The sequence below is a fragment of the Felis catus genome, chromosome A2 (assembly GCF_018350175.1).
Source record: "Felis catus isolate Fca126 chromosome A2, F.catus_Fca126_mat1.0, whole genome shotgun sequence".
Taxonomy (NCBI): domain Eukaryota; kingdom Metazoa; phylum Chordata; class Mammalia; order Carnivora; family Felidae; genus Felis; species Felis catus.
In genome coordinates this window covers 60,421,483-60,442,248 of record NC_058369.1, presented here as the reverse complement: position 1 = coordinate 60,442,248, position 20,766 = coordinate 60,421,483, and the positions used below count along the sequence as shown (strand labels likewise).

Below are 20,766 nucleotides of genomic sequence, written 5' to 3'. Positions count from 1 at the left end.
GAGATAGTCTATGGTATAGTCCTATGGATGAACCAATGCCCCCTATTCCAGTTCCTATTCCTGTCGCAATTCCTGCTGCTATCAGAATGGGTAGCAGGATTGCCCATTTAGCCCAGGAGGTGGGGCTAAAAGTTGTTAGGAGCTGATCTTCAGTGTATACGGATATCTCTGGGGTTAGGAAGATGGAATAACATCTCTGAGTCCAGTTGGCCTGTAAGCATTGGTAGGCCAAATTAGAACATAGATAGAACACCCCAGGGATTGAACATAGGGTTGTATTCCTCTTTAAGGTTATATTTCTTCTGTATAGAGAGGTACCGTTCATACCTTCAGGGACAGATTAGATTGTTGGCATTTGTGAGATGGATCCCAGTGGCCAGGGGTCCAATTAAGACAGAAATGTTGGTTTTGCGATTTTCAGGAGCTTCCTAGGTAAAAGGGATAGGAGGGGCTAAGTAAGCCCTCCTGCTGAGGGGAAGCACATCCAGCAGGTTTGGGTGTGGTTATCTATTTTATGGAGGACTGGTAAGGTAGTGTTAGTCCAATGTTGGAGTGGGGAATTGGTAAGCATCTGATTGAGGGCTGAAAGGCTCAAACCCTGGTAGGCTACCGGGGGAGTGGTCACCTTTATGGCTTATATTACCCTGTTCTGGGTATCCTTTATAACCTTTTGAAGGGCCCTGTCCTGTATCCCTTCCCTGCCCGAGATTCCCCCATTGAGGAAGGTAAGTGTAACAAGACTTCCCTCTCTGGAAGCCCTTGTTGTCACATGGGTTCCTGACATTTTGGGTTATCTCTACAGTCCAATACTTAGTCCTTGGGGCACCAGGTAACTGACAGAGAGTGGGTGTTTTTCCCTTGTAGCAATCTTTGTGGAGGGAGGTGAAGGCGCTGAACTCCCTTGACTCCCTTATTGTCATATAGCCATCCTGGGGGCAAAGTGGGTAAGCAACAGTTGTAAGGGTGAGAGAGGTTATCATAATATACAGGCAATACTTAATAATCCTCCCATCCAGAGGAGGTATGTGAGACCCAGCATGCATCTTTTGTCCCATCTCTAGCTTGTTGGTGCAGTCTCTATTAGCCCAACAGTAAGAAGTTAGATGAGGGCTATGACACCAGTGAGGGGCAAGGGCTGGCAGAGTTGCATCCAAACCCCTGGGCTCAGTCCACATATTGATTCCTTAAGCTTCTGTCACGCAGGCCAGCCAACTTCCAGGGTGTGGCTGGAGCAGGGCTGGAGATCTCAGGGGCCAGTGTCTTTTTGAGGGTCTGTTATTGCTGCTTTCTATAGCTGTTGTTGGTTTAGCGACCTTTCTAAATGACTTCTTTGGTTTGTATTCTGTGTTGTACTTAGCTCCTGAGGACTCTGCTCTGTGGTCAGGTAATGCTTGGTTAGAGATGTCCTTGAATGCCGTGTGTGGAAGTGATGAGTCCCTCAGTCTTTGCCTGGAGGCTCTGTGTGCATGTTGGGGCACACCTTCAGTACATAGTGCTGTCGTTCACAGCCCTGCCTTAGTCTTCAAGTCTGCTTATGCAGAGCCTCCAGATCAGCTGGGGGTTAGAGCTTCGGGCCTTCTCGGCTCTTTCCTGAGCATATGCCCAGCTCACCATGAGTGGCCTTCTAGATTCCCAGGATTTTTAGGAACTTTTCAGAATTTAGGCATCTCATCTTTTAGGCTTTTGGTTTCTGTATTATTTACCCCAGCTATTACCCACTGCCTTAGGCAGCTTGAAGTGCTTATAATTGTTTTCAATAAATATCCCCCAGGGAAAAGGTTTTTTACACTATGTGAATTTTATAAGTCAGGTGAGGGGCACCTGGGTGGGTTAGTTGGTTGAGCTGTTGACCTGGGCTCAGGTCATGATCTCACAGTTCATGGGTTCAAGCCCCGAATCAGGTGCTGTGCTGACAGTATGGAGCCTGCTTCGGGTCTGTCTCCCTCTCTCTGTCCCTACCCCTATTCGCAACTCTGTCTCTCAAAAATAAAGAAACGTTAAAAATTTTTTTAAATGTCAGGTGAAATACAGATAGTCTGTAAGTGGCATTTTGCGGTGAACCACCTGATAGGTCAAACAGCGATAGTCCTTTGAGAATGAGGCTTTGAAAGAGCTCCAGCCCATTCTGCTCTTTCTAGGCTGTTGGTTTTTAAGGGTGCTGCAGAGCTGCAGAGCAGGGGGTGGGACTAAGGCACAGTAAAAATATCACAAACACCATGGACACAACAATGTGCTGTTCTTGCTGAGGATTCAGCATTTTTTTTTTAAATAAATACTCCTGCATTGCTCCAAGCTTTGGTGAATTTCCAGAGTTCTGAAAAACTGGGTTCTGACATTTTTTGCTAGGTATCTTGTTCTTCTCTGGAGGAAAGAATTTTCCTCCACCTATACCACCAGTTTTGCTGACTCGAATTAGTAAATATTGAGTGCTCTCTTCTGTGATATTTTATTTTTCTCAAACATGCGCATATTAAATAAAAACTGTTTAAATTGGGGTTGCAGGAGACCGTGTGGAGCAGTCCCTGAGCGAGGGGCTATTGACTGGGTAGAATGATGCCAGCCTCTGCTGGACAGAAGGGCCTGAGGGCTTACAGGGTATCAGTCCTATGGGGGTCAGGAACTCTGCTGATCAGCCACTATTGCTTTGTGTCTCCCAGGTTAAGGCTGCCAGGGGCTCAGCTCTGCTCACATGGATGGGACAGAGACCCGACAGCGGAAGCCAGAGGAGCTGGCTCTGCCACACGCCTTCAGCCCTGGAAGACTCTCTGGAGCCTCAGAAGATGGACCTCCGACTGTGTCTGAGAGGCACAGGGTGGTCTCTAAACCACTGGGGTCTGAGTTCAGCAGGGAGACTGCCTTGTCCATTGGCCTTCAGGTGATGGTGCCCTTCATGTTTGCAGGACTGGGACTGTCTGGGGCTGGTATGCTTTTGAACTATTTCCAGGTAAGAGGAAAATAAATGGGAATGGTGGTGTTGGGGGCACTGTTGAATGCCATACCTGAAGAGTAGGCCTCTACACTTTGAATCCAGCTTGAGGGACAAGGGACAGGACGTCCTCTTCTTGAATACCATTTTTGTATAAATTGAGAAAGATTCTTTTAGTTACTGGTGACAGAGACTAAAATTAACCCAGGTTAAGCTTTAAAAAGACAATTTATTAGCTCATATAATTGAAATATGTAAGGGGTTAGATTTCAGGCATGGCATGATCCAGGTGCTTAAATGATTAGCAGGATGCTGGCTTTTTCTCTGCCACACATCTATGATTTATTTTCAGGTAGGATTCTGTACATAGAGGGGAAGATGGCCCTTGGCATTTAATTTCAACTTAATACATGCGTTCTTAGAAAAAAGAGAGACTTCTTTGTCAATGTCCACATCAGTCTCTAAAAATTGATCCTGATGTCAGGTGTCCACTCCTGTTCCAGTTCCTGTTCCCTGAGGGAGAACATTCTCTGGCTCGCCTGACTACATTGTCATCACTCTTGGAGGGGAGGCAGGGTGCCTTGATTTGCAGCCCTACCGAAATGCCACAGAGTGAGGAACTGGGAGTTACCCATCAGACAAAAAAGTTACCAATGTACCCTGACTTTCTTGTTCTTCTACTGTCATTCCTTTCATTGGTATGGTCTCAGAAGTCCTCCCTGGAAGGACATAGTACCTAAGAATATTCTAAGTCATGACTGCCCACACTGTCATTCCTTTTATCAGTGTGGTCTTCAGAAGTCCTTCCTGGAAAGGTATAGTCCCTAAGAATATTCTAAGTCATAACTGGCTAGATCTCTCCTATTAGTTAGCAGTCAGCAGAGATCAAAGGCTGTCTAGAGTGAGGCAGACTGGGAGAAGCAGGGCTGATGTGTGTGACAGTTCCTGGCCTGTGCCTCACTCAGTGCTCCAGTAACCTAGTCTGGTAACCTGTGTCTGGTAACCAGTTACCTGTGTCTGGTAACCTAGGCCCTGCCCCTCATGGATTTAAGTCCCAGTTCTACCACTTAGCAATAAGACTGGTGGTTTAAATTTTTAAACAGTGTTTTTTAAGTTTATTTATTTATTTTGAGAGCAAGAAATAGCAAGTGGGAGAGGAGCATAGAGAAAGAATCCCAAGCAGGCTCCCTACTGTCAGCTCAGAGCCTGATGTGGGGCTTGAACCTATGAACCATGAGATCATGATCTGAGCTGAAATCAAGAGTTGGATGCTTAAGTGACTGAGTCACCTACCCCTAAATTGTTTTTAATGTTTTTTTTTTTTAATTTTAGAGACAGTGTGAGTAGAGGAGGGGCAGAGAGAGAGAGAGGGAGACACAGAACCTGAAGCAGGCTGCAGGCTCTGAGCTCTCAGCACAGCGCCCCGTCATGGGGCTCAAACTTACAGACCACAAGATCATGACCTGAGCTGAAGTTGGATGCTTAACAGACAGCCACCCAGGCGCCCCTAAATTCTTTTTAAACTAACACTAAAATCAAGAGATTTTATGTAAAAGTCTGAATTTCTGTTTTGTCTTGAAACTTGGCAACTCTCGCATAATTGGCCCCACTTTCTCTCACTGCACAGTGGATGGTTGCAGCCGCCTCCAGGCGGCCATGTTCTCCGATTTGCCACAGTTCTCACCATCCCACTGCATTCCACCACCTGCCTGGCCCTGCTCCACTCTGGAGTTCTCAAAGACCCTTCCAGTACCCAGCTGTCTAGTTCCTCATGACGTCACAACACCAGTGACCACCAGCTCACTCCCAGAATCCACCTGGACCTTGCCCAGCCCCAGGATGGCTGTCTCTTAAACCAGAGCGCCTATCCCAGTCTGATTCAGTCCCTGCCTGCATGTTTGGTCTCTCTGTGCCCTCCAGACCCCTCAGCCCTCTCCTTTTTCCTGGTGACCTAGTCCACATTTTTCTTGACATGGTTAGTCAGCACTGCGGTAGCCTCCTCACCGCCCTACTTACTTCAGGTGCTGCTCCCTGCAGTCCATTCTCAATACCACTGATTTGCAAGATGCCTATTTTATTGAATGTTCTGTCAGTATGGTGTCACTGGGGCATGTACCCCTATACACACACACACACACACACACACACACACACCTCACACTTATATATTTATATATACATCCATATATATCAACCCCCTAAACATACACACATTGGTTTAGAGTGTACACACACAGGTTTATAGATTATATAGGGAGAGGCAGTATAACAGTGAGCTGAATTGCTTGAGAGTCCAGACTCTGGAGCTAGTCTAACTGGGTTTGAGTCCGACTTTTGTCACTTACACAAGTTGCTCTTTGTTCCCCTGTTTTCTCTTCTGTATATTAGAACTGAGCCCAGAAGTTTGTTATGAGGTCTGTGAAGTGGAAGTTACAGGGCCTGGCACTAGGCAGTGAAGGTTAACTGCTGTTAACTCCTGTTGTCATTGATATTCTGTCAGTGCAACAATTTAAGAGGATAAAATTAGGCAGAAATACCCATTCTACAGTTTTTTTCATGTGTTTGTTGGATCCATAGGAAGGTCATGGCCTAACTGCCATCTCAGGGGGAACTCCATGATGCAGATCTGAATTTTATTTTTATTATTTTTATTTTCTTAAGTTTATTTTTTGAGAGAGCAAGCAGGGGAGGAACAAAGAGACCTGCATGTTTGCAGAGAAAGAGAGAGAGAGAGAGAGAGAGAGAGAAAATCCCAAGCAGGCTCCACACTGTCAGCACAGAGCCTGATGCAGGCCTGAACCCATGAATCATGAGATCATGACCCGAGCCAAAATCAAGAGTCAGAAGCTTAACTAACTGAGCCACCCAGGTGCCTTGCAGATCTGAATTTTAAAACCTCTGTTGATTTCTCTACTGACTGTGGAATAAAATCCAAACTCCGCAAACTGGCATCCAGACATCCTGAGCTCACCTTGGCTGTATCAATTAGGATGGTTTCAGCTACACATACCAGAAAAAACACCTGTAGTAGATTAAATAAGAAGGAAGTCTGTCATCTTCCAAAATGGAATTTCCAAGATGGGGTACTTCCAGGCTTGGAAAGTGTTACCATAACCGGCGCACAATGACTCCAAGGAACCAGGATCTTTCCAAGTTCCTGCCGAGTCAGCAGCCAAAGTTGGCTTTGCCTTATAGCCCCATCATATCCAGAGGGAGAAGAATGGGTCTTCTGCTCTGGTTCCTTCTCCTTTTTTTAACTCATTTTCAACGTTTATTTATTTATTTTGAGGGAAAGAGAGAGTGGGCAGGGAGGGGAAGAGAGAAGAAGAAGAAGAAGAAGAAGAAGAGAGAGAGAGAGAGAGAGAGAGAGAGAATCCCAAGCAAGTTCCTCACTGTCAGTGCAGAGCCCAATGTGAGGCTCAATCCCATGAACTGTGAGATCATGACCTAAGCTGAAACCAAGAGTCAGAAGCTTAACCGACTGAGCCACCAGTTACGCCTGGTTCCTCCTTCTTAAGCACAGGGAACCTTTCCTGGGCATCCCCAACAAAACTCTTCAACTTCTCACTGGCAGATTTGGGCATGTCCTACTTCAAAACCAAAAATTGGCAAAGAGAATGGAATGGCCATGATTGGCTTGGCTTCATTGAGCTGAGAAGAGGAGAAGGTCCCCTGCCCTGTGGATGGGTTCCTGTGTACAGTTGGTTCTGTCGGGAAGGTGAAAACAGTCAGTGGTGCCACATTGGCTCAGCTGACTAAAGCCAGCACCACTGGACAGACCTCTGTCTGCTCTATCCAGTGGTGCTGGCTTTAGTCAGCTGTGTGGTAACCCCCAGCCTCACTTAGACTGCCCCCTCCCTGTGCCTTCTTTCCCACCAACCCTGAGTGAAGAGGCCTTCCGTCATCCTTCCCACCCCGTTTCACATGGGCAGCCTTACATGGAGCCTTTCTTGAGGTGCTAGCCTCACCAGCATGTCACCTTCTATAGATGTTGGGATATTTGCCGTTTCTTTTTACCATGTGCAGGATCTGATGCTCTCCCTGGCTTGAATGTGAACTCCCTGAGAAAAGAGGCTGTGGTTCAGAATGTAAAAGGTTCACAAATATGCACAGGGACAAGACAGCCACTAGGCCCCAGTTGGTTTTGTTTCCTCCTAAAGATATTTTATGCACGTACAAACAAATATCTATATCTGTTCATCTGTCTCTGTATATTTTGCTCACTCTTTTTTTTCAAGTTTTGGCATATACAAACTCTGGACTTTTGGTGTTTTCACCTCACAGTATAGTGATACAGTATATTCACTACACCATATATTCACCTTACAATATTCTTTATAGATACATTAAAAGTTTCCTTTTTTAGAAATGGTTGTTCAGTATTCCATTATACAAATATACCAGAATTTATTTAACCATTTCTTTTCTGATGTGTTTTTAAACTTAATTATTAGTTTGCTAGGGCTGCCATATCAAAGGACCATAGATCGGGCAGCTTAAACAACAGAGACTTATTTTCTCTCAGTTCTGGAAGCCAGAAGTCCAAAATCAAGGTGTCCTCAGGGCTGGTTTCTTCCGAGGCCTCCCTGTGAGGCGTGCAGATGGCCACCTTCTCCGTGTCTCTTTATATAGTTGTTCCTCTGTGCGTGTCTGCGTTCAAATTTCCTTTTCTTGTAAGGACACCAGTCATATTGGGTTAAGGCCTATCCTTGTGACCTCATTTTAATTTAATACCACTTTAAAGGCCTTGTCTCCAAATACAGTCACATTCTGAGGTGCTGGGGGTTAAGACTGCAGTTTGGGGGAGGGGTGCGTGATTCAGCTCATAACAACACCTTAAAATAGTCTTACTAATGAAAGCTCAGTGAATAATCTTTCTTTTTAAGTTTGTTTGTTTATTTAGAGAGAGAGCAGGGGAGGGGCAGCGAGGGAGACAGAGAACCCCAAGCAGCCTCTACGCTCAGCACAGAGCCTGACTTGGGGCTTGAACTCCTGAACCATGAGATCATGACCTGAGCCAAACTCAGGAGTCAGGATGACTACCTACTGAGCCCCCTACAGTTCCTTGCAGTGAATAATCTTAACGTTTGCTACATGCTGGAGTAAATGAGTAGGGTACATGTTGCAAGTAGAAGTGCTGGGTCAAAACATCATGCATTTGATAGATATATCACCAAATCGCCTACCCTTGAGGTGGGACCAATTATACTTCCTCCAGCATCATAGGGAGATGCCTGCTTGCCAATACTCAGCAACGTAGTTTATTTTCAAACTCTTTGATCTTTAACAATCTGATAGATGGAAAATTGCATTTCCTTGTACACTGTATTAGCTTCTATTACTATGCAACATGTCATCCCCAAATTTAGCAGCTTAAAATGGTACTCACTTATTACCTCATGGCTGCCATGGGCCAAGAATCCAGTAGACCTAGGTTTTCTGCTTCCAGATCTCTCAGGAGGCTGCTGTCCAGACGTCAGCCACAGCTGTGGCATCATCCCAGGGCGCTCATAGGCTGTGGGAGGGATTCAGCTCCCAGCAGGTTGTTGGACTGAGGGCCTCAGTTCCTCTCTGGATGTTGCCCAGAGGCCACCTTCAGTTCTTTCCTCACTGGATGTCTCCAACATGGCAGCATCATGAAAGCATGCAGTCTGAGAAGGAAATAGAGTCTGCTAGCAAGACAGAAACCACCTTTTGTAAATCTTACCACAGAAGCAACATCTTTCTTCTCTTGGCTGGAAGCAAGTCACTGAGTTCAGCCCACGTTTCAGGGGAAGGTATTATACCCAGTGTCAGTAGAGGAGGCAGGGATCCTTAGAGATCATTCTCTAGGGCTGCCTGCTGGGTCCCTGGTAGTGCAATTTGTATTTCTTACATTAGCAAGTGAAGTTGAATATCTTTGGATGTTTGCTTCTATTCTTTGCCTGTATTTTTATGGAGTGGTTATCCTTTTACTGGCACCTGAGGGCTTCTTATATATTAGGGGAATTGACCTTTTAATTGTGATATGGATTATAAATATGTTTCTCATTTTTCTATTTGTTGACTTTGCTTTTGATGGTTTTTGTTGTGCATATGTTTATTTTTTATTTATTTTTGTTTGTGTATGTAGTGAGATTAATACTCTTTTAAGGCTCTGTGCCAGTGTTCTCCTTAGAAACAGAAGCTGCCTCTCATATAGTTCTCCAGACCCCTGGGTCCCCACACAGGGCAGCATATATGACAGGGTTTTGGGAATGTGTACATAGGAAGAAGAAAGAACCCCATTCTTTGTGATGAATCTGATCTCTTTGTATTACATGTAGCAGAAATTCAAACTGGTGGTCCACAGACATCATGCTCATTTGCAGAGGGGTCAGGAACCATGGGCCCCATGGAGGTGGAGTGGGGGCAAAGAGGAGGAAGGGTCTGGCAGGGATGGTGCCTTAGCAAAGACACGGAACCCTCTAGAAAGGCAGGAGGGCAAGGGGCTGATGGGAGGGGAGAAGCAAGGGCGTGGAGAGTTATGTGAGGGAAAGGAGTGAAGCCTGGACTGAGTGCCACAGGGGATGAGGCCAGCCTTGATGAGGGATAGATTCCCATCGTTGGGCTGTGGGGATGGTCGAATATAGGGCATCTGGCCTTGGACTTGAGAAATACAGCAGGTCATTAGTTATTACATATACTCCTAACCTGAGAGGGGAACAGCAGATGCTGTGAAAGGCCCTCAGAAAGGAGCGCTTGGGAGCAGAGTGAGCCTGCATGAGCTTGGGGAACACTGTGTGCTATCGGTGGGGGAACCCTCCACTGCCCCTGTTTCTGAAGAAGGGTGTGCCTGGCTCCTTCACAGGCCGGCAGGGAAGCAGAGAGAGCCCGCTCCTCAGGGATAGGAAGGGTTGTGGGAACAGAGCGGGGTGGAACTTGTGGTTAGGTTCCTCATGGCCTTCCTGCTTTCCCCCATGTCACAACACATAATACTGCTAGTTTTAGGCCTCATACCACATTGACCCCATGATGCCGTGACACCAACTTAAATTGTGGTGGTGACTGGGACTTCTAGGGAGCAGGTAGAGAACACCCTCACCCCCCCCCCCCAGCAAGTGAAGCAGCCTCTTGACCTGGAGGGAGAGGGCCCCCTGGTGAACTTATAAGGGTTCCCCATTGCAGCCAATAAAGGTAGTGGAGGGGCTTGTGTTGGGGTACAGATAGCATGTATCCCCAGGAGCATGAATCCAGATTAAAATCAGTGCCAGGGGTGCATGGCTGGCTCAGTCAGTTAAGAGCGTCCAGCTCTTGATTTCAGCTCAGGTCATGATCCCAGAATGTGGGATCAAGCCCCATGTTGGGCTCTGCGCTGAGTGTGGAGCCTGCTTGGGATTCTCTCTCCCTCAGCCCTTCCTCCTCCTCCTTTCTTCTTCTTCTTCTTCTTCTTCTTCTTCTTCTTCTTCTTCTTCTCCTTCTCCTTCTCCTTCTCCTCCTCCTCCTCCTCCTCCTCCTCCTTCTTCTTCTTCTTCTTCCTCCTCCTCCTCCTCCTTCTCCTCATCCTCCTCTTCCTCCTCTTCTTCCCCCTTCTTCTTCTTCTTCTTCTTCTTCTTCTTCTTCTTCTTCTCCTTCTCTCTCTCTCTCTCTCTCTCTCTCTCTCAAAAAAAAAAAAAAAAAAAGAAAAAACTCAATCAAAAAATACCACATTAATCAACCTCCAACCCCCACTGGGGCTTATTTTTTACCTTAGAGCTTAAGTTTGAGGAGACCAGTGTGCCTCTCAATTCTTCTGGCTGCTCAGGGTCTGCAGAGGAGGTGGGAGTTTATTGAGTCCTTCCTGTAGAGTCAGCCCTGTGTGTCCTCAGAAGCAAAATGAGGGCTGGCCATGACCTGTAATGTTGGAAAATAAGGAGGACAAGCAGTGTCCTGGTGAGGCCTTGTATTGTGGCCTTAGTGCATGTGGAGACATCTGTGACTTTGACCTATATTTTGGGTGTCTCTGAGGCAAGAGTGCCCTAGTTCCTTAGAGTAAAAGTTTTGGAACAGCTCCTAGGCAGTGGCCCAAGAGTTTGTAAAAAGTTGCAGATGGAACCATTTGCTGGCCAGAGCATCCAGTGCTAAAATGGCAGCCTAAATTTGACCATTTTTGCTGACTATTGGGTGAGTTGTTTCCTTTATCAGGGACATAAACATTCCACTGAGCTCCATGGTGTAGTATCATGGTCATACCACCCATAAAGTATACAAAGTCCATTGCTGTTCACTAGGTTAATGTCAAGGGGGCTCCCTACATAGCCAAGGGGACTGGGGGAGGGGTGACCTCCTCTGGTATGGTAGCATCTGGCAAGGGACTAAGGAAGGACAGAGGAGGCATCCTTCTGTAGTGGCATATGCCAGAGAGTCCAAGTTTGACTCTATCCTGTATTGAGTCCTCAGTAGCTATGCCTCCCAAGGCTCAGTGAGCTGCTGCGTATGGAGGGTCACAGGCCAGGGTCTGTGAGAGCCTCCCTTTCCAGGAGAGCCCAGTATGTAGCCAGCAGTTGCTGCTCAGTTGGTGTAAAGTTAGGCAAGGAGGGTATTTTCTTGCACCCAAGGGCTTCTTGGGCAACATATATTCATTATAGGTATGTGGTCCAGGACTCCAAGAAGCATAAGAGGAGGTTGCTAATGCTTTGCCAGTGAAGGAATTTTTGAGGGCACTGATAGCAATGCCTGTTGACTTTAATTTGGACAGATTCTAGAGCCTTTTGTTGGAGGTGTCTATTTAAAACAGCGTCCTTTGCAAGTGACAGCATAAATGGGCATAAGTCAAATGTGCAGAGGAGGACTGTGTTGCCTCCAGAATTCAAAAAGGACTACAAGGTGTTGGGCTTCTATGAACAGTTTATTAACAGTGTGGGTGCTAAGAGTCAATGGCTGTTTTCTGACAGTGTCAAGGATGGAGTTGCCCTCGGTTTACCAAAATAATTTTTAGGAATTTGCCAAGATGTCTGGCTTTGCCCCACATGTGGAGTAATGGCCCATCCTCTCTTTGCGAGCTCCTGAGTGTTTTGCCTTTAGTGAATGTGTCACATGAGTCTCCCTGGAGGAGGACATCATAATGTAACATTAGACCTGTGCTCCTTGAGAAAGGTGCATGCAGTTAAGATGTTGCCTGCAAGACCGTGCGTGGCAGAGCTGGTGAGGTACCCCGTGAGTAACCTGGAAAGTCTACTGTGTCTGTTCAGAGTTGAAGGTCACCTGCACCTAAGAGGGTGTGGAAATAGGCATTGAACAGAAAATATTAGCCCAATCTATAGTAGCAAAATCCTTACTGGTGCTGATCAGGGGGAGTAATTTCAGTTACATTGGATGTTGTGTATGGGGCCACAGTGGATGGAACCAGAGCATGAAGGATGCAGTCATTCACCCTGTGGCAGGTTCTTTCCAGGTTTAAGAGCAGGCCAAATTGGACTTTTAAAAGGAGAAGCAGTGGGGGTAATCACCAAGTAGGTCTTGTATGATAAATTTCAAACCTTGAAGGCCCTGTGTTAGCTTATATTGGGCTGTGTTAACTATTTTATTTTTAGCTGGGTGGAGGGGGGTGTTCCATGGTGTCCCATCTTGGCAGTTTATAATTTAGACTAGGTGCAGGAGTGCCACAGAGCACTTGCCAGATACAGATTGCCCTGAGGTGCCTCCTGCTGGGCTATGGCCAGTTGGCAATAGTTCTTGCCTTGGTGATGGGAGGAGATGGCATTACCCAGGAGAGACAGTGGGACATGGAACAGGCTAATAATACACAAGCTGGCCAACAGTTAGTGGCTCCATCCCAGGCAGCACTGGCCATGTCAGGAGCTAGTCAGGCAGCAAAGAGCAGTTACAGTGAAAGCTGACCAGGCATCTTCTATCAGGGTTGGGCAGTCCTGTTTGTGATGCCAGCTGCTGCAATCACCCTCTCCTTACTCTGTTGGTGAAGGAGGGGTTTCCACCCAAGCATATGGAGATGGCCAAACACATGACCCCAACACTGGACTGAGGAAATCACAGTTTATCAGTCACACAAACTCATACCCAGGGACACGCAGGGTTGCACTGGAAAGCAGAGTGAACCATGAGGGGCTGCAGGAGGCAGACTTTGTAGTAACAATAGCATAAAGTGCCCCAGTTCTCATTGGAAGGTATGATTGACTTGCTTGAATAATTCTGTGGGCCAGCAGGAACTAAAAACCCCCTACTCAGGGATAAGTGGGAACTGTGCCTGGTCCCCTTGGTAAGGACGGTTTCTTGACTAGGGGACCTTGTCAACTGGAGAAGAGGGGGAGGGGGAGTTGCAGGTAGACCCTGTGAGGCCCTCCTGGTTTTACCACATGTCAAGGCAGCAGATCATAATAATTTTAGGGCCTTACACCACTCAACCTACAGAAGGCTGATTGGGTTTCTTTTTTTCTTTGTTTCTAGGATTCTGTATATTCGTTTTTTCACTCATTAATGCAACACGTGTGTGTCAGCAGTGGGGGAGAGAGGACCAGCACTATGCTGGACCCTGTGGGGGATACAAGAGCCAGGCTCCACTCTCACGGCATCACAGTCAAGCAAGGAGGGTAGCAGATGCATTAGTCAATGTTAGCAGAAAGAGCTATGAGGCAAGAAGGCCAGCTGCATCTCAGCCTTGGAAAGGGAGGTCCCAGAATGCCTGAGTGACATGAAGGAGCTGCTTGGAGAAAGTGCTTGAAGACAGCCAGCCCTGAGTAGGCATGAGTGCTCTGGTTCTGTGCTTTCACCTGTGGGTGGGTTCTGCCAGCGACATCAGAAGCGGGAAATAAAGAAGAAGCCCTCCATTATTGAGAATGTAATCAGCTTGATCTCTGAGACCTTAACAGGATGAGGAAGAATTCAGGCTTTTTAAGATTGACATTTTGGCTCAGAACCAGCCCAGGCTCAAGATGGCCAGGAAAGGAATAGGAGGCCATTTAGAAGGTGTGCTTCTGGGAAGACACCCAGTTCCCACTGAAGAATCAGAAATGAAAGCCAGGAATGGTGATGTGCATTCCAAAGCTCTCTGCCCACCCTCTGCAGGCCTTCCTCATTGTCCTCCAAAGACACACTCCCAAAGAATCAAGGGGGTTGGAATAGATGAGTAGGTCATGCCGCAGGCCTCGGGATCCTGATTCTTTGGTCTGGGCTTGGGCTTGGGCTACACATTTCAGGAGCTCCCAGGTCATTCTGATGGCAGAGTAGACTGAAAACCACTGATGCAGTCCCACCTCTCATGTTTAGAGTTTAGAGGCCTGTACAGGGGCAGGGCCTTATTCAGGGTCATCTGGGAAACCACCTAATGCTTGACCCAGATTCCATCTGCTGCTCAGTGCAGCCCCAGAATCTAGTTCAAGGTCTTTGAGCTTTTCTCCTGTGCTAGCTATTTTTAAAATTACATTCCTGATCTTCTGGATTCTGACCCAGTAAACCATGTTGTCATATTTTGTTCTCAAGTTGCATGGGAAAGTAATCTTTCTCATGTAATGACATCTTTTATTTATTTTTGGTGACAGTTTATGTTTTGATGGTTATAAAAGCAAGTAATCACAATAGAATGTTAGAACATTATAAAAATAAAGGTCATTTTAAATTCTGCTTCTCAACGGTAGTCACTCTTAGCATCTTGATGACTATCCTTCTGAACTTCACTACTTGCATGTGTGTGTGTATATTATGTGTGTGTGCATTTATCTTAATTTCTCATTTGGTTTTTTAAACAGAAATTAGAAATATTTTTTAATAATTAAGAACTTACTTAATCAGAAATCTGTTTCTATATGGAATTATGTAAATTATTGTCTGTTTCCATATCTTCTGTACTGATGAGAATGGTTCAAGGCCCACTGTGTATGACTATAAATTGTATTAGGATGTTTGACCACATTCAAAACTAAATCACAGGAGTTGTTGAAGTCAGAAGAAAGCAATCGCTTGTTGGGGGTCCCTCCAGCTGAGTTCTGTGGGAGCCGTGTGGTCAGTGTCCAGAGAAACCAGCCCAGCCCAGAGTGGTTCTGTCTGAAACCAATTAACGTCTCAACTCTTTTCTCTGAAATATGCCATTTGTGTCTGCCTCCTCCTGGTTCAGACTCTTGTTTGAACACAAGAACCCAAGCCACAGATGCAGGCAGCATCAGACAGGAGAAGGGTGTGGAGCAGAGAACATGGAGGGTGGTGGAGGCAGTCTGCCCCCAGAGTTGGGAGCTGAGGGTCTTAGTCCTGCCTCTGATACTGACTTGGGGTGTGGTTTTGGGTAAACGCTCTCAGGGACTTTGTTTTCTCATTTGCAAAACTGGTGTACTTCCTGCTGGATATCCTAGAGATATTTTGAGTGTTTGGTGATTGGACATGAAATCAGTGTGAAAGGGCAGTGAGAGGCACAGATGGGTACACAAGGGAATGAGATCTTTCATTCATTTGTTCATTCCTTCATTTGCAGGTCGTTGGGTGCTGTGTATGGTTGGTTGATCCTCATTTCTTGCTCCCATTCCTTGGGTTTCCTTCAGAGCACTTACCACAGGTCATAATTACATTTCCATTTTTATGATTATCTGCCACACTGAAAAGCTCTAAGTATGTGCTGTTCAGCTAACAGATGTACCACAACACTTAGACCAAGAGTCTGGCAAACATAAGGCCCTCAGTACTAATCTGTGGAGTAAGTGAATGAATACTTTCCCCTGCTCTGAAAGATTGTGGCCATGAATCAACCAGACTCCACCTCAAGAGGAGTACACTTTGGGATGGGAGTGTTGATGTATGTGCATTTCATTATGTCATTAGGCATATGTGGACTTCCCTCAGAGGGGTTCAAAAAAGAGCTTTGGTAATTCTGGGTAAGATGTTAGGCTCTGGCAGGACACTGGAATGGCCTCAGAGATGAGAAGGCACCTCAATTGGCCATGAGGTTTGGCAAGAGTTTGGCCTGAGCAGCGAGTGGAACATGCAGAGGGAGTAGTGTGAACATAGGCACAGCCCATGTGAGGGTCCACAGGAAGCTCCTTTTAAGACATGCGGTGGATGATCGTGTACTAGGCAGAAAGAGGGCTCAAAAGGATGCTTTTTCCCCCCCCAAATTGTGAGAGACCTTGAATGTCTGGCCACAAAATCTGAACTCTCTCAGGTAATGAGTTGACAGCTATTGAGGATATTTGGGCAAGCAGGTCACTTGAAGACGTAATATAAGGTGTTAAAGAGCAGGTATTACTTTTGGTGGACAGAAGGGTTAGGAGGTAGTTAAGGGCTATGGTGAAGGTGGTGTCCATGAACTGGAGAGGAGGGGAAAGACATGGGGACAGGCAGATTTGATGTGGGGTTGAGTTGGTTGGGGAACGGGCAGTCAGAGTGCAGTTTGGGCTTCTGGCAGAACCATTTATTGAGGCAAGAGGCTTGGGGGAGGAGTTGGAAGGAACAAACGTGAAAGACTAATTGAGTTATACAGGGGCTACACAGAGCCTGAAAGCTCAGGGGAGGGGTCTGGACTAGAGAGAGGTTTGGAAATTGTTAGTTTCTCTGAGATGAGAAAAGTAAAGGGTGGGGATGAGGTTCCCCAGATGTCCCAATTATCTATTGCTATGCAACACACTGCATCCACATTTAGTGGCTTGTTTAAAGCTAGTCATTCAGTTTGATCATGAATCTGCAGTTCGAATAGGGCTCTGTGAGAATGGATGTCTGCTGTGTGCAGCATCTGCTGCGGTGGCTTGCCAAGCATCGTACCCAATCCAGGCTAGCTCACTCACATGACATGACAGTTGCTGCTGTCACCTGGATCCTCAGCTGGAACACTCATACGTGGCCTTTCTGTGTGACTACTTGAGCTTCCTCATAGCATGGTATCTGGGTTTCAAGTATGAGCATCTCAAGAGATGGGAAGCGGAGACTGTTTCTCAAGAACCAGACTGACACAGTGTCTCTTCCACTGTGTTTTACTGGTCCAGCAGTCACAGGTTGAAGGGAGGAGACAGAAACTCCAACTCCCAATGGGAGAATGTCCAAGAAGTTGAGAGCTCATTATGTCTGGCTCCAAGGAAGGGCTTAAAAATATCTATTGAATGAATGAGCAAATGAATTGTTTGAGGACAGATGTAGAGAGAGGAATATTTGGGGCATGAGGAAAATAGTTGTTGGAGAAGTTTGGCTGGAGCTGGGAGAGAGGTGGATAGGCCTAGGGAGGTCAGTAGGATCTAGATTGTGAACTCCAGGCTACGGGGATGGGACCTGAGTGTGGGATAGACTATCCAACAGAGGGGAACCAGGAGGTTGCCCAAGAGGGCCCTGGTTTAGGAACAGGAGCAGAAGTTGAGGCTCAGATCAGGATCCTGGTCCAGGAGAAGTCCCACAGGGTCAGTAGGTGAGTGTGCTTCTGACCTTCAGCCCTGGGCTTCTTCTGGCTGTGACCTTGATCCCTATTCCAGCCAACCCTCATGCCTGACATTCCATCCCTGCTACCTGTGGAATGCCCAGTGCACACCCAACAATAGACTTGCTGGCAGTCAAAGGTGATATCCAAGCCTACTCTCTGGAAGGGGGCAGTAAGCTGGGTATCAGGGCTGGTCTAACCTTTGTAATGGAGGAGAGTGGAGCCTCTTCAGAAGCATCTTTAAAAATTTTTTTTTATGTTTATTTTATGTTTGAGAGACTGAGCATAGGTGGGGGAGGGACAGAGAGAGAGGTAAACACCGAATCCAAAGCAGGCTCCAGGCTCCGAGCTGTCAGCACAGCCCAGTGCAGGTCCCGAACTCAGACTGCGAAATCATGACCTGAGCCGAAGTCAGACACTTAACCGACTGAGACACCCAGGTGCCCCTATGTTTATTTTTGAAAGAGAGGCAGAGCATGAGCAGGGAAGGGGAAGAGAGAGAGGAAGTCACAGAATCAGAAGCAAGCTCCAGGCTCTGAGCTGTCAACACAGAGCCCAACGCCGGGCCTGAATTCACAGACCTGAACTCACAGACCTGATCATGACCTGATCAGATCATGACCTGAGCCAAAGTCAGACACTGAACCGACTGAGCCACCCAGGTGCCCCTGGAAGTGTGTTTATTAGTTTTCTGGGCCCTTGAGAGTAAAGAGGGCTGCATTTCCTCTGTGAACATAGCTTCTTCATATGGTCAAGAGCCCTTGGATTCTGAAGTCAAGATGATCACAGGATGTGGCTTCTTTCTTGGGGACCTGCAGCCCTCTCAACCTTGAGGCATGAAACTCCTCAGGGGGGCTGTAAGAGTGGGTCCTTTAGGCTGAGATTTCTCCAGGCCTTTGTCTGCCAAGAGTAGAAGCAACTGGGGAGTGTGTGCAGAGGCGGGCAGGATTCTTTGTGGCCCTCACCAAGGTCAGGCCTCATGTGGTTCTGTCTCCCAGGGTCTAGCCCAAGCCAGTGTAGGCTGGAAAGCTGGATGCTATCAAGGTCACTGTGAGAGACTTAGCTGAGGGACGTCCTGGATGACAGAGCAGCTACTCTCTGAGGAGAACCTGATCTGTAGCGGGTGGAGAGACAGCAGGAGTTTGCCAAGGCCCCACATGAGGCTCTGAGTCACACTGGCCTTTGTTCCTTGCTTGCTCTGGCCCTTGGCTGAGGGGCATTCGGAGATCCTGCCAACGGCTCAGGGCACTGGAAGCGTTCCCTATGTGTACATCTTTGGAAGCATATCCTGGTGCAGGAGGAAGACAGAGGACACAAGTGGACGTCTTGCTCCTGTGAACATGGTTGGCAGCCTGATCATGGTGGTCACCCAGCTGAACCTGCAGTTTTGCTTCCAGGGCAAGAAGTTGCGAGGCTTCAGCTGTGAACTCACCCGGTCCCCCCATGGGGTCTTCCCTGAGGCCGTCTTCTCTATCATGTGCCAGATCATGGTGCCCATTCTGCTCTCAGGCTTGGGCATGTTGATAGCCGGCCTGGTGATGAACACTATCCAAGTGCGTACCGGGCATTTGGGGGCCTGGGAGGAGGGGGGTGGGAAACCAGGCTCCCTAGGCATCACAGATATGATAGGCCAAGGGACACCAGAGGCCCTGAGTCGGGGTGCAGCCCAGGATTCCCGGGCTCAGTGGTGCCAGCAGGAGGATCCTCCGGGGGGCCTCGGGTCTGAAATTCAAAGAAGCTTCTGACGACCCTCTCCAAGGTCAGCCCACACTAACCACGTTAGCTCAAACCATTTTCCTTCCAGATTCATCAGGCAGGGCCTGGAGGGGTTCAAATCCTCTGCCATTCACTTACTACTTGAGGGAATTCATTAGCTTTCCCCGTATCAGTCTCCCCATCTACAGATGGGGCTAATGAATGCACCGACCTCACTGGGTTGTGAGGGTGAGACACCCAGTGTGCTTCGTGTTGTGACTCCAAGGGTGATGGGCACCGTTCCCTCCAGTCCCCAGAATCTCTGTGGGGCTCTTCAGTGAGGGGAAAAGGCCCAGATCCTGGGCTGGGGTCCAGACGAGTGTGGGGATGTGGTGGTCTCTGTTGATTAGAAGCATTGTGGGGAGGCCCTTAAACGAGCACACACTCTGGCATTCACTTCTCCTGGTCTCTTTATGCCCTGGGGCTGGTTCACGTAATGCTGTTTGAATCATTGAGGGTTTACTCTGTCTACCTAAATATTTTTATAGAGTTAGTGTGTGATAGAAAAATTAGAAAATATGCACAAGTGAAGAAGGAAGGGTGCCCATAATCTCTGTCAACATCGTGGTGCGTGTCTATCAAGAATGTGTAAACATAAATATATGGGATCTTGCTATGTAATGTGCTTTTATTATATTTTTTTAAAAAGAGAGAGTGTGTGCATGTGTGTACCTGAGTGAGGGAGGGAGGGGCAGAGAGAGGGAGAGAGAATCCCAAGGAGGCTCTTTGCTGTGAGCACAGCGCCGAATGTGTGGCTCGATCCCATGACTCTGGATCATGACCTGAGCCAAAATCAAGAGTCAGATGCTCAACCGACTGAGCCACCCAGGTGCCGCTGTAATGTGCTTTTTAATCAGTGAAATTAAATTTAAATTTAGTTTTGCAGCCCATGGGGACATTGCAGCTAGTGCAGTGCCTTCCTCAGTTCCACAAAGCATCTCCTTCCTGATGACAGTTCAGCATTCTTTGTGCATCTGTGTGTGAGTTGAAGAGGGGTTATCAACACCCACCCTGTCCCCTGGTCTCTGGATGAGGCTCTTGATGGCTCTGCCTTCAGACTTAAGTGGATGGGACACTCGCCCCACCTGGGGCTAGGGCAGCCCTTTGTGTACTGGCCAACTTGCTTAGAAAGCACTCATTTGGGCTTGCATCCTAGATCCCCATCTCTCTCACCTCAGAGCTTCACCCCTTGGGCTGCTCTAATAGTCTCTCACCCCCTTCCTAAGACCCTTCTCCAGAGAAAGACTCTGCCCTGTGTCTCTGTTTTGACCTTCCATGGCCACTTCATGGAACATGGTTTTGAGCCCCTACACCACAGTGTATGTCCTTCAGTTGCTGCAGCCTGAGAGGTTATATATCAGTCAGTTGGGGGATCTCAGCAGAGTCTGGAAGATTGGATGGGATGTCAGGGGAAGAAGGGCTCAGGATTGTACCCGACCATCAGCAGGGGTGACACAGGAGGCCAGTCCAGGAGGAAGTGCCTCCAACTGGAGGGCCGTTTCCTGACCTTGTGTTAAGTCTCCATCTGGGAGTCTAGCATGAGGAAAAGGGGATGTCTTGGGAAGGAGGCCCAGAGCATACTTGGGCAACTTTGCAAATCCAGGCCTTGAGCCATCCAGCTTCGGGAGGCCCAGCATTTGGGAGGAACAGGTAACAGCCCTGGAAGACACAGCTCATTCTTTCCCTCCAGTTTGCAAATGTGCAGTGACTCCCAGGTCAAGGGCACTCAGGTTTTCGTGGCTCCTGC

The 20,766-nt window shown here is 47.5% G+C and overlaps 2 protein-coding genes across 2 annotated transcripts in view; one reads left to right on the top strand and one right to left on the bottom strand.

Annotated features, from left to right (window-relative positions):
* Positions 1-14,500, top strand: part of LOC123383806 — a 29,264-nt gene extending 14,764 nt beyond the window's left edge. Inside the window, exons 2-3 of the mRNA XM_045052066.1 lie at positions 2,658-2,944; positions 13,328-14,500. Of these exons, the coding sequence (XP_044908001.1) occupies positions 2,658-2,802 (145 nt within the window). The 3' untranslated portion in view covers positions 2,803-2,944; positions 13,328-14,500. The remainder of the gene's footprint in view (positions 1-2,657; positions 2,945-13,327) is intronic.
* Positions 1-20,766, bottom strand: part of LOC101081454 (solute carrier family 41 member 3) — an 837,990-nt gene that overhangs the window by 459,403 nt on the left and 357,821 nt on the right. The gene's annotated exons all lie outside the window — the stretch shown is intronic.